Source organism: Leopardus geoffroyi, chromosome C1, assembly GCF_018350155.1.
Source record: "Leopardus geoffroyi isolate Oge1 chromosome C1, O.geoffroyi_Oge1_pat1.0, whole genome shotgun sequence".
In the NCBI taxonomy this organism is placed as follows: domain Eukaryota; kingdom Metazoa; phylum Chordata; class Mammalia; order Carnivora; family Felidae; genus Leopardus; species Leopardus geoffroyi.
Genome location: NC_059328.1, coordinates 143,373,101 through 143,386,300, shown reverse-complemented (window position 1 = coordinate 143,386,300; position 13,200 = coordinate 143,373,101). Strand labels below are relative to the sequence as shown.

At 33.4% G+C, this 13,200-nt stretch overlaps 1 protein-coding gene across 12 annotated transcripts in view; it reads left to right on the top strand.

Moving 5' to 3' along the window:
- PRPF40A (pre-mRNA processing factor 40 homolog A) overlaps positions 1–13,200 on the top strand; it is a 54,181-nt gene that overhangs the window by 18,480 nt on the left and 22,501 nt on the right. For all 12 annotated transcript variants that reach the window (XM_045479860.1, XM_045479858.1, XM_045479859.1 and 9 more), the window contains one exon: positions 12,610–12,720. In XM_045479860.1, coding sequence (XP_045335816.1) covers positions 12,610–12,720 — 111 coding nt within the window. The remainder of the gene's footprint in view (positions 1–12,609; positions 12,721–13,200) is intronic.

Here is a 13,200-nt window from a genome sequence, read left to right as displayed (position 1 = left end):
TTACATATTTTTATGATGTTTGGGAAAATAAGCTTGAAAGCCTTACTTAAAGATTCCTATTTTATCCTTCTTGATAAAAGCCATAGCTTTTGGCCTCAAGGTTTTCTTTGATTTTTGTGTTTTTTAATTCCTTAAAGATCAATGGAAAGAAGACTTCATATGTATGATCTCATTTAATCAAAATAGTCCTGAGAGGTAGCTGTTATCCTCATATTATGGTTGAGGAAATACAGAAAGCTGTGACTTGATTATAAATGTGTTAATATTTTAAATATGGGGGGAAGACTTTTCATTGTGAACTGTATTTAAATGTTTTAAAGTTTCTTGTATCTTCTGTTTTTTAAAGTTGAATGGTTTTTAATGTCCATGTCGTATTCTTCCATTGTAAGTGCCTTTTTGTGTTTTTGACTAGTGATTGCTGCATGTTTTTCCTATTGATTTAAATAATGCAGGCTCACTTGAGGGATTAAGAAGCAAACATAAGTTAAAAAGCAGAAAGTAAATTTCACCCTTAATTTTCCACCTTGAGGGGACCACCACCATTAATGTTTTGGTTGTGTCCATTGTCTGTGAAACCCCTTTTTCCCTCAATTGGAAGAATCTTTTCTGTCATATATTAAATTTGTACATACTCTGACATCTGTTTCTGAGTTTTCTTCTGCTTTGGCTGTATGTATTTGTTTTTCATCCAATTTCTCATGTTTTCCAGTTAAAATAACTTTAATATTTAGTAAGGCAAGTCTTCATGGTTTCTCTTTTCATTATTTCCTTAAATGGTTTTGGATGTTAGTACATGAATTCTTGTATCCCCCTCCAAAAATAATCTGTAAGTATACGCATACCCACACACACTCAAAAGACAAAATTGTGTTTTTATCTGGGATTATATTTAATTCATTTCAGTTTTGGGAGAATTGACATTTTCTACTTTTCTATTAAATTTTCCCATCTAAAAATACTGTGTATTTGAAAACTTCTTTTTGCTTTAATTCTTAGTAGATTTCAGGTACACAAATTTGAGTTACTTGAATTCTTCAGATGATAGTCATTGTCATTGATCCTGAGAGGATTCCTCACATTTTTTCACTTTATTCTTCATCTTCACTCCCATCTACCCTCCTGAATAGGTGATCCTTGGATACATGTCCTCAGAAATGCATGTATTGGGAAAAGTTCAGGAAATTTTTTGTGTAGATTTTTTGGGTGTTTTTTCTTATTATTTATATTCTTTATGTTTATTTTTTTACAACATAATAATTTGATATTTGTATCCATTTTGAAATGATCACAATACATCTAGTTAACATCTGTCATTATACCTGGTTACAGATCTTTTGTTCTTGTGATGAGGACTTTTAAGATGTGCTCTCTTAATCTTCAAATATACAACACAGTATTAATAGTAATTACCATGTTGTGCATTACATTTCCATAACCTACTTATTTTAAAATAAGTGGAGATTTGTACCTGTTTACCCCCTCCACCGATTTTGAACCTCCACACGTAATCTGTTCTCTGTATCTGAGTTTGGGTTTTTTAGATTCTGCATGTAAGTGAGATCTTAAGGTATTTGTTTTTCTCCCTCTGACTTTTCTTACTTAGCATAATGCCTTCAAGGCCCGTCTGTGTTGTTGCAAATGGCAAGATTTCATCCTTTTTATAGCTGAATAGTATTTTTGTGCGTGTACCACATCTTTATCCATTCATCCATCTAGGGACATTTAGGTTATTTCCATATCTTGGCTGTTGTAAATAATAATGCTGCAATGAACCAAGGGGTACATAAATCTTTTCGAGTTAATGATTTTGTGTTCTTTGAATAAATGCCCAGAAGTGGAACAGCTGAATAGTATGGTAGTTCTACTTTTAATTTTTTGAAGAGCCTTCATACTATTTTCTGTAGGGGCTACAGCATTTACATTCCCACCAGTGGTGCCTGAGGATTTCCTTTTCCCCACATCATGACTAACATTTATTATCTCTTTTTTTCGAGAATAAGCATTCTAACAAATGTAAGGTGATATCACATTGTAGTTTTGATTTGCATTTCCCTGATAGTGATGTTGAGCATCTTTTCATAAGTCTTTTGGTCATCTGTATATCTACTCTGGAAAAATGTCTATTCAGATCCTCTTCCTGTTTTTTAATCAGATTTTTAGGGTTTTTTTGTTTTGGTTTGGTTTTTTTGCTGTTAAGTTGTATGAGGTCTTTATAGGTTTTGGATGTTAGCCCTTTATTATATGCATGTTTTGCAAATATTTTTCTCTCATTCAGTAGGTTGCTTTTTCATTTTGTTGATTTCCTTTGTTGTGCCAGAGGTTTTTAGTTTAATGTAGTCCACTTGTGTATTTTGCTTTTGTTATGTTTGCTGTGGAATCAGATCCAAAAAAATGATTGCCAAGAGTGATGATCAAGGAGCTTTTGCCGCCTTTTTTCTAGGAGTTTTAGGGCTTCAGGTCTTACATTCGAGCCTAAATCCATTTTGGGTTGACTTTTATGCATGATGGAAAATACTAATCTAACTAGTTAGTTTTATTTTGCATGCAGCTGTCCTTTTCTTGTATATTTTTGCCTCCTTTGTCGTAAATCAACCATACATAAGTTTATTTCTGAGATCTTGATTCTGTTACATTATCTAGATATCTGTGTTTATGCCAGTACTATATACTATTTTGATTACAATACCTTGGTAATACAGTTTGAGAGCAGGGAGCATGATGCCTCCAGCTTTGTTCTTCGGATTACTTTTTAGCTATTCAGTCTTTTTGTGGTTCCATCCAAATTTTAGGACAGTGTGTTCTATTTTTTTTTAAAGTGTCATTGGAATTTTGATAGGGATTACATTGATTCTATAGATTGCTTTATGTAGTATGGACATTTGAACAATATCAGTTTTCAATCCATGAGCATATGGAACATCTTCTCCATTTATTTAGTCTTCAGTTATTTTCATCAGTATCCAATTTTCAGCGTACAGGTCTTTCACCTCCTTGCTTACATTTTTTCCTAGACATTTTACTATTTTTGGTGCATTCATAAATGGAATTTTTTTTTCTTAATTTTTCTTAACTTTGTTCGTGTTTAGAAATGCAACAGATTTTTGTACCCTGCAATGTTACTGAATTTCTTTCTAACAGGTTTTTTGGTGAAGTCTTTAGGTTTTTTATATATAATTTTTTTTTCTATAAATGACATTATACTATCTAAATTTTTTAATCAGTTTGTCAGGTTGTCCAAAAAGATAATTTTGGTATTTTGATTGGCGTTGCATTGAATTTATAGATTGTGGGGCGTATTTACAATATTAAGTCATATCAGTGAACATGGTAGTCAGTTTTTTTGTCTGTTTTGTAATACGGCTTTAAGTTTTTCCTATTGAAGGCTTGTCTATCCCTCATTCTGTTAATTTATAGATGTTTTATAAGATTTGGTGCTATTTTGAATCTTTCTCCTATACTTTATCCAGGAGGTTTGCTGAACTCCTGTTGGCGTTTTGGGTTTTCTGTGTGTGTTACACTATCTTCCTCAAATAATGAGTTTTTCTAATCATCATATCTAATATTTCAACTTTTATTGTGTCAGCCAGAACCTCTAGTACTATGGTGAGTAGTAGCAGTGATAAACTGTCATCTTTATCTTGTTTTCTCTCTCAAAGCAAATATGTATTGAATTTCTCTATTTAATATGTTTACTGCAGCTTTTTGATGTATGACCCTTATTAAGTTCATGCTTTCTTTTCCTGGTTTGCTGAGAGAGAGGTCATTATGAACTGGATTTTAAAACTCATAGCTGAGATGGTCATGGTATTTCTTCTGTAGTCTGTTAAAGTGCAAGTGTACAGATATATTTTCTGATATCTCATCTTAGCATTACTAAAGTGAATCCTAGTTATTCATTAAGGGTGTTAAGAATATATATACGTGAACCTGTGTATTTATTCCTTCTGAATTCAATTCGCTAATATCTTACTTAGGTTGTTTCTATCTGGGTAGTAACCCTTTTCTTTCTGATCCTTAGAACAACTTATATAAATGATGCATAACTTATTTCTTAACAGCTTGATAGAACACAACTAAAAACTAACTGGGCCTAATATTTTTTGAGGATAGAGATTTTGGATTACCATTTCAATTTCTCTGGTGGTGGTTGAGCTATTTCACTTTTAATTTTCTTCTAATTTATGTTTTTACAGATACCTACTTTGTTGAGATTTAATTATTTAGCATAGAGTTAGAAATCCTATCATTGCTTTTACTTTGTATTTTGGAGGGGACAACCATTCAGCTTATTCTGAGGTCATCTTTATTTCCTTCTTGGTTACTCTGTTGCCTTTTTTCTAGTTTCTTGAGTACTTAACTCATGGTTGTTACACATTCTTATTTTTATAGTGCTATAGCTGTGTTGCTTACGATTTGACATAGTTTTCATTTCACTCAGCTCCCAGTATCTTTTCTTTTCCTTCATTTGACTTCTTTGTTAAAAGGGTATTAAGTGGTATGTTTTTCTTGGTTTCTAGATTTAGGATTGTTTTAAATAGACTGTTTTGTAGAGCGGTTATAGGTTCTTAGCAAAATTGAACACGAAGTAGAGAGTTTCTTAATACCCCCTCCCCTTACTTGCATATAGATGCATATCAGCATCTCCCACCAGAGTGTTACATTTGTTACAATTAATGATCCTACATTGACACATCTTTATTACCCACAGTCCAATTTACATTAGAGTTTAGTCTCAGTGTTCTGCATTCTATGAGTTGTATCTGTCACGACAGTGCATACAGAGTAGTTTCACTACCTTAAAAATTTCCACCCCTTACCCCTGGCAACGACTGATCTCTTTATTGCCTATATAGTTTTACTTTTTCTGAGTATCATATGGTTAGAATCATACAGTATGTACCCTCTTCACTGGCTTCATTCACTTAAATGCTTTAAAAAAAAATTTTTTTTTTCAACGTTTATTTATTTTTGGGACAGAGAGAGAGCATGAACGGGGCAGGGGCAGAGAGAGAGGGAGACACAGAATCGGAAACAGGCTCCAGGCTCTGAGCCATCAGCCCAGAGCCTGACGCGGGGCTCGAACTCACGGACCGCGAGATCGTGACCTGGCTGAAGTCGGACGCTTAACCGACTGCGCCACCCAGGCGCCCCCACTTAAATGCATTTAATATGCTTTTTTTTTTTTTTTTTTTTTCATGGCTTAATACCTTTTTTCTTTTGGGGACTGAATAATACAATAGTAACAATAATAATAGTGAATGATATTTCATTGTTTGGACTTGCCACAAGTTTATTCATTCATCTACTGAAAGACATCTTAGTTTTGCTTCCATGTTTTGGCAATCATTAAAACTATTACAAACATTAATTAGTAGGCCTTTGTGTGGACATAAGTTTTCAGCCATTTGGATAAATAACCAAGGAGCATACTTGCTTGATCATATGGTAAAAATGTATTTGGTTTTTGGGGCACCTGGGTGGCTCTGTCAGCTGAGTGTTCGACTTCGACTCAGGTCATGATCTCATGGTTTGTGAGTTAGAGCCCCACATCACAGAGCCCACTTTGGATCTTCTGTCCCCCTCTCTTGTGTGCACTTGCTCACTATCATTCTCTTTCTCAAAAATAAACATTAAAAAAAATTTTTTTTAATGTATTTAGTTTTTTTAAGAAACTCCCAAACTCTCTTCCAAAGTGGCTATGCTGTTTTGAATTCTCACCAGTAATAAATGGGAATTAATTTTAATTTGTAATAATGTACAGTGTTAAGAATCTTGTCATAGGCTTCTTTATCCCCTGTATGTCTTTTTTGGTGAGGTATCTGTTCAGATCTTTGACCATTTCTTGATTGGGTTGTTTGTATTCTTAATGCTAAGTTTTAAGGGGTCTCTGTGTATTCTGGGGTGCCTAGGTGGCTCAGTCAGTTAAGTGTCTGACTCTTGGTTTTGGCTCGGGTCATGATCTCACAGATTCGTGAATTCAAGCCCTGCATCAGGCTCTGTGCTGGCAGCATGGAGCCTGCTTGGGATCTCTCCCTCCCTGCACCTCCCCCATTCGTGCTCTCTCTGTCTCTCTCAAAATAAATAAACTTTAAAAAACAAAAAGTGGGGGTTGAGGGAGAGGGTTGTATATTCTGGTTAACAGGTGGTTTTTTTGTTTGTTTGTTTTTTAATTTTTATCACCTGTGCCCTTTGCAGATCTTTTCTCCTAGGTTTTGGCTTGTCTTTTCATTCTCTTTACTGTGACTTTGGCAGAACAGAAATTTTTTTTTTTTTTTTTTTTTTTTTTAATTTTTTTTTTTTTCAACGTTTATTTATTTTTGGGACAGAGAGAGACAGAGCATGAACGGGGGAGGAGCAGAGAGAGAGGGAGACACAGAATCGGAAACAGGCTCCAGGCTCTGAGCCATCAGCCCAGAGCCCGACGCGGGGCTCGAACTCCCGGACCGCGAGATCGTGACCTGGCTGAAGTCGGACGCTCAACCGACTGCGCCACCCAGGCGCCCCAGAACAGAAATTTTTAATGAAGTCTCTGACAGTTACTTCTTTTCTTTCATGGATCATGTCTTTGGGTGACATTTTTTTCCTTTTTTTTTTTAATGAAGTATACTTTTTTGCATATAATCTTTAGAAAGCAGTCTATGAGCTGTTGTTTGCATTGTACTAAACCTTCATTTGTGTTCATTTTAAGATTAGATTTTTGGAATATTTTGTGTGCTTTTAATTTAAGGTTAATTTGTGATTCTTTTGTCTTGGCGTATCTTTCATCTGTTTGATCTACCTAATGGGGGAGTGTCTTAAAATCTTTAACTTGAAAAGATCTCATATTTTTCTCCCTGTATTTTTTTATTGTTGCTGTGATTTCAAGACTAAATTGGTAAATGCATGCTGAGTTTGGTGTGTTGCTTTTTACCCATACAGAAGTCCCTCTGGTTTCATTTTGGTTTTTGCTTTAAATTCTGTTTAGGTGGGATAAACTGCTATCATAGCTATTTTTATTTATTTTACCTTCTAAAAATTTGTTATATTGTGAATAGGATATTTTTGTGTTTTTATTTCAAGCTAGTTATTGTTAGTTCAAAGATTTTTATATATTTACCTTATACCCAAGTGGAATATTGGAATACTTTTTTATTTTCCTAGAAAATTAGAATACTTTTTTTTTCATTTTAACTAGATTTTATTTGAATCTTTAGCAGTAAAGATAAGAGAATATATCTCTTTCCCAAATATTTATACCAATTATTTATTTCATTTTATTGCCATAATGTATTTGTTGAAACACAGTGATTGCAGACTCGCATTTTGTTCATGATTTTAATGGAAGTGACTTTACAGTAATTTTTATTGGTTTTTGATAAGTTGGCCTTTATCATTCAGGTGTTTTTGTTAAGTTTGTTTGTTTTTTTTAATACTTCTGAATGGTCATAATTTTCAAGATGTGATTTGACCAAGTCTGTTGATGTGCTCATGTGGTGTTTTCTTTTTTCAATTTGTTAACAGAAATAATTTCTTCTTTATAGATTTCCCAATATCAAACCACCTGGCACTTCTACAATAAGTTCTACTTTGTCCGAATATATACAATGCAGGATTCTTTTGGCTAATGGGTTAATGTTATATTTAAATTTTTACATTTAAAAATAACATTCATAAGTAACATTACCTGCTTTTCTTTTTTGATACCTTTCTCTTGAGTTTTGTTATTAGTAAGGAACTTTTCATCTTTTCTGATTATCTGAAGTATATTGTACGTCTCTGTTTTTTTTAAAGTTTATGATGTGGTGTTTTATGAAATGTCTAGTTGGGTTCTTTTATGGTAATTGGAATATTCATGTATGATGTGTTTTCTTCTAGGGTAAATTGTAGTCGTTTGTGAGTAAATAATTTCCTTTAGATTTGGGGAATTGATTGTAAATCATCTGTTTGTGGTTATGTTGTTCCTTAATTCTGATCTTATATTTTGGGTTTTTCTCCTTTTCCTTATTTAGAGTAGTTGAGAGGACTTTCCTGTCTATTTAATGTTAGATTTAGTCACTTGCTTTTGGTTTTGTTCAGTTGGGCTTATAGTTTACAGAAGTATCTATGTATGTATAAATGCATATCTCATGTGCATATAATTATTTATATGTTTATTGAATTTATTCAGAACCTAATTGTTGACTAGCTTTTTGGAATCTTTTAGCTCTCTTGATAATTATATATGTGCATTTTTTCCCTTTACCCAGTCTTCCTTTTAAATATTTTCTGTGTATATTTTGCTGATATATCACAACGTCTTACTCTGTGTTTCACACTGTATCTTCGACATTTTCTAAACAGATCTCCATAAGTCCACAGTATGATGGACCCTAATTGAACTGTTTTCCTATGAGTGGATACTGAATAATCTCAAATTTTTTGACATTACAAGTAATCCTGTAGAGGACATTCTTGTACATCTTTGCAACTATATAAATGGGATTTTGTGAATAAAATATCAGCATTAAGAGATTGCTTGCATTTTGAATTTTGATGAGAACTAGCAAATTGCTATTCAGGAAAACAATACTAATCCCATTCCCAACACTAGCATGACAGTGCACTTTTCTTCACACCTTTTAACATTGTATACTAAGTCTGTGATTTATCTGATGAACAGAAAGTTTTCACGTAATGCATGCTTCCTTGATTTACTAATGAAGTTGAATATCTACTTATCTGCATTGAGTTTTGTTAATGGCGATGTTTATTTTTCCATTAGATCATCTTAATGATTGTAGTAGATATTTGTATATTAAGAATGATAGTTTTTTAATTTCTTCTTCATATTTATCCTTCTAGTTTATGATTTGTAAAAATGTCAACTTTTGGTTGATTCCCCAGACCTGCCATTTGTCTTGACAGTTTTTTAATAATACAGTAACTGTCAGTAATAAAATAATTTTGGGAAGGCTGTCATCTGTGACAAAAGTGCAGAATAAAGCTCCAATGCAAGGATTATCTTAGTATCTCTTACAAGCCCTCAAAGCAGCTAACCTTAAGGTTAAAAGTAATGTCCTGGTTTGGGGCCATTCAGAATACTACACATCTACATGTTTATTAGGTTTTCTCCAATTATGCAAAGGCAGTCTAAATATTGGATAGGCATCATTGGTGTATTGGTCTGGAGAGGTCTTTCTTTTAAAAAAAAATGGTAATTTTTAGGAAAATGTTTTTTGAATAGACTGTACTCAGTACTTAACAACTATTTGCAGAAGTCATATTTTATCCTATGAAGAAAGTTGTTATCTATGTACCCATTGATATTTTATGCCATTCTTCATCTTATATTCAACATTCAGGGTACATTTGTTTTTAAATTTTTCTTTTAAAATATTAGTCCTAGTTTTGGCCAGAGGCGAGATACAGTTTTACTTCAAGTTGCAGATTAGATGCATTTAAGGAAAAGGAGCAAAAGCTTATCAGATAAATCATTTTTCTTACTCCAATTCTTACTCCAGAATTGACTTCTATAAGTGGATTTGGTATATTAGTTAAGGCATTGGTATAGATTGTTTCTATTGATACAAAGTGTTAGAGACTTGTTTCATAGGACCTCAGTATGTGGGCCCAGTGTTCTAATGAACTCACTAGCTAGCTGTGTTACCTTGAGCATATTCTTGTATTTTGTTGTGTTCCGTTTTCTCTTCTATAAAGTGGAAATAATAAATTGTATCTACCTTGGCAAGGTTATTAAAAGAATTAACTGAAAATTGATACAGTGCTTCTTACTCATTAGGAGATCAGGAATTTATCTGTCCTTATTGACAGACTGTTCTGAATATGATATCCCTGACAAAACATTTCAGCGTGAGTAGATGTGGTCTTTAGAAGCAAATATGACTGAATTGTTCTAGTTTTATTATTTACTAACTGAATCACTATCAACAAGTTATATTAACCCTCCTAAGGCTTGGTTTTCTTCTTTGAAAAATGAGGATAGTGTTCATATTGCTTGTAGTGTAGCTGTAAGACTTGAATAAAGTAGTAGCTAATGAATACTAAATTGTTTACTGTTTGTTTTAGTGGTTTGTATATCTCTCTCCTGTTTTTCCCTATTATTTGGCACCCTTTTTCATTCCATTTTTTCATAAATTTGTTTCTGGTGAACTTCTTTTCCTTGATGCTCTTTAGCAGATGTGACTTGGGAAGTTTAAATATAATTTTGGAACTTAGGTCGATTTCCCTTTAGTGCAGTCTTGTTTGCTCCAGAGAGATTGTATTTGTCATACTCTGCATGAAGTGCTAGAACAAGTTAAAGAATTTAATATACCTTTTGAACTATCTTAACTATCCTACACCGTGCAGAAAGCCATTTTGCAGTCATGTCAGATGACTTAACGAATTTATATAGAAAAGGCCAAACATTTCGTTACCAAACCGCTCAAATTTTATCAATTTTTTCTTTGAATTCTAATGACTGTTTATAATCCCTTCACATTAACTCTAGTTCCTCCGAAGTTCCAGAAAATAATCATCTTCCCTCATCTACTTGTGTTCTAAATGACATTAATTTCTCTCCTTGAGTCATCTTTTCTTGTTCTCCATTCCCACATTTTGCAAATGTTTCTTAAATCAGTTAGCATATTTGCTTTGACCATTGAACATGTCTGTAATTAAGATGCATCCTATAATCTACATAGTGTCCTATGATCTCCATTCTCCAGGCAGCAATTATGGCTTTGTTGTGCATGACTGAACAACAAAAGTGCCAACATCAGATTCAAGTGTCAGTGGTTTGAAAGAAAATTCTAGAAATAATGGCACAGCACTCTTATCAGCTAGGAATATAATGATTATGGTGAGAGAGCAGAAAAAGCAATGAAATAATGTATGTTGAGCCACATTCCCAAAGTCGAAATCAAAAGTAGGTGTATTCTATTTCTCAATAAAGTTGATAAGGAAAAAAGAAAGGTAGGTCAGCTTTAAATAAGTTCAGAAGATCATTAAGAACTAGTACTGGTGACTTAGTTTTTTGTTTTTGTTTTAATAAATGCTCCATTACCAATATTTTTTTATAGCATAGAGGGTGATACGGTGTGAAATTTAATGGACATCAGCAGCTCTTGTACAAAAAAAATGGTTTCAATGTGAAGTTTAAGGAAAAGCTTAACTATTTTATTTGCCTATTTTTCTTTTCAAAAAATGGAATTGTTATAAAATCAGTGTCTGAATAAGAATACATCTTTCTGGGGCGCCTGGGTGGCGCAGTCGGTTAAGCGTCCGACTTCAGCCAGGTCATGATCTCGCGGTCCGTGAGTTCGAGCCCCGCGTCAGGCTCTGGGCTGATGGCTCAGAGCCTGGAGCCTGTTTCCGATTCTGTGTCTCCCTCTCTCTCTGCCCCTCCCCCGTTCATGCTCTGTCTCTCTCTGTCCCAAAAAAATAAAAAAATAAACGTTGAAAAAAAAAAAAAAAAAAGAATACATCTTTCAAAAGGTTAACAAAATCTCAGGGTTAAAAAGCATGGAATAGTTTGAAGATGATTTTACTTCTTTCTTAGAGGTATGTACAGTAATGTTTTGTCTTAGATTCGAAGAAATGTGATATAGGTCATCTCTAATCTTCTTTCAATCATACTTCAGTTCATTACTATCTAAATGATCTGGTACCTGGAACTGGACTTAGTACCTTTGATCTCATCCAGTAATTCCTTAATGATTCCTTGTAAAATTACTTTTAAACCCTCTTTATTATGATATGATTGACATATTAAACTATGTGTTTAACGTGTACAACTAGATGATTTGAGGAATACATACACCTGAGAAACTATCACCACCAAGACCGCAGACACCAGTCACCTCTCAAAGTTTCTTCCTGCCCCTTTTGTGATTATTTTAAATGCATACTTATCTGTAAAACTCTTAACCAGCCTTAATTTGAAGTATTATGTCTATTGATGGCTGAGGTTTTACTAGCAACTTTTAATATGCTCTTAGTAGTTCTTTTGGACCCAAGAATGAAGTTCTATTCTGTATCAAACTAGTATCACATAAAATTTTCTCACCTCTGTTGTGTTGAGGCATTTGGATTCACATTTTATCCCTGTTAAATTTCACCTTGATTGTTAAATTCTGATTGTCATCTAAAACCTATCCTTTCTAATTTTGACAGCTGTCTTTATGGCATGTCAGTTTAGAACTTTGTCCAGCTTGATGCAAATAGTTATTGAGCTCATGATCAATCCATCTATATACTACATTAGCATCTACTTCATATATTTTATCTACAAGGCATAGGTTGTATTGCTGAAAGATTATATTATGTGCTATATACGTTACAACAGTTACAAAGTTACTGTTTCTAGGTGAAACAGTCATATCCTTATACTTCTGAGAGACTGGGTAGAATCTAGAGGTTATAAAACCTCAATAGAGCCATACTACTTTTGAAGTACTTTAAAATGGTCTATTTTGCAGTTAACTCCCCACTTGCAATGATGTGTTATTCTAAGTGATTTAAACTGTCAAAAATATGTCCATTTTGTACTTTTAATTTCTTTGTATATTATTAATGAAACTAATGAAAACTAATGTTCACTGTCATAGCACTGTTAAAAAATTTGAATCTTTTTGTAATTTTTTTCTTTAGAAATCAATGTGGACCGAACATAAATCACCTGATGGAAGGACTTACTACTACAATACTGAAACAAAACAGTCTACTTGGGAGAAACCGGATGATCTGAAAACACCTGCTGAGGTACAAGTTTGAGGCTTGGAGATTAGGGATTGTTAAATAGATTAGGTCCTTTTTTTACTGATTTTGGCCCCTGCTCAGGAATGCTTATTGGTTGGGTGGCATCAGATTGGGAAAGATTGATTTAAAGAATAAATTGGAAGAGCAATAAGACTCTCTCTGTGCTTGCCCTTTACTCTTTAAATTCACATTTTAAATTGTTTTCCTCTTTATAGCAAACTTAGGTGATTGCAGATGTCTTGCAATGAATTTTTTAAAATTTCCAGTGAGGTTGGGGGTAATGGAGATGGAATTAAATTACAAATACAAGTGCTTCCTTCTCTTAGAGCTGAAAATTATCTGTCTCTGTGGAGAAAGCCCCTGAAAAGCATGTAAATTTCATTTTATGTTGCAAGTTTTGTTCAGAATGCATAGATGTGGAAGGTACATTGAAGGAATAAACTATAAGTAAGCATTATAGCATGTGGTTTAATTAGGAACTAA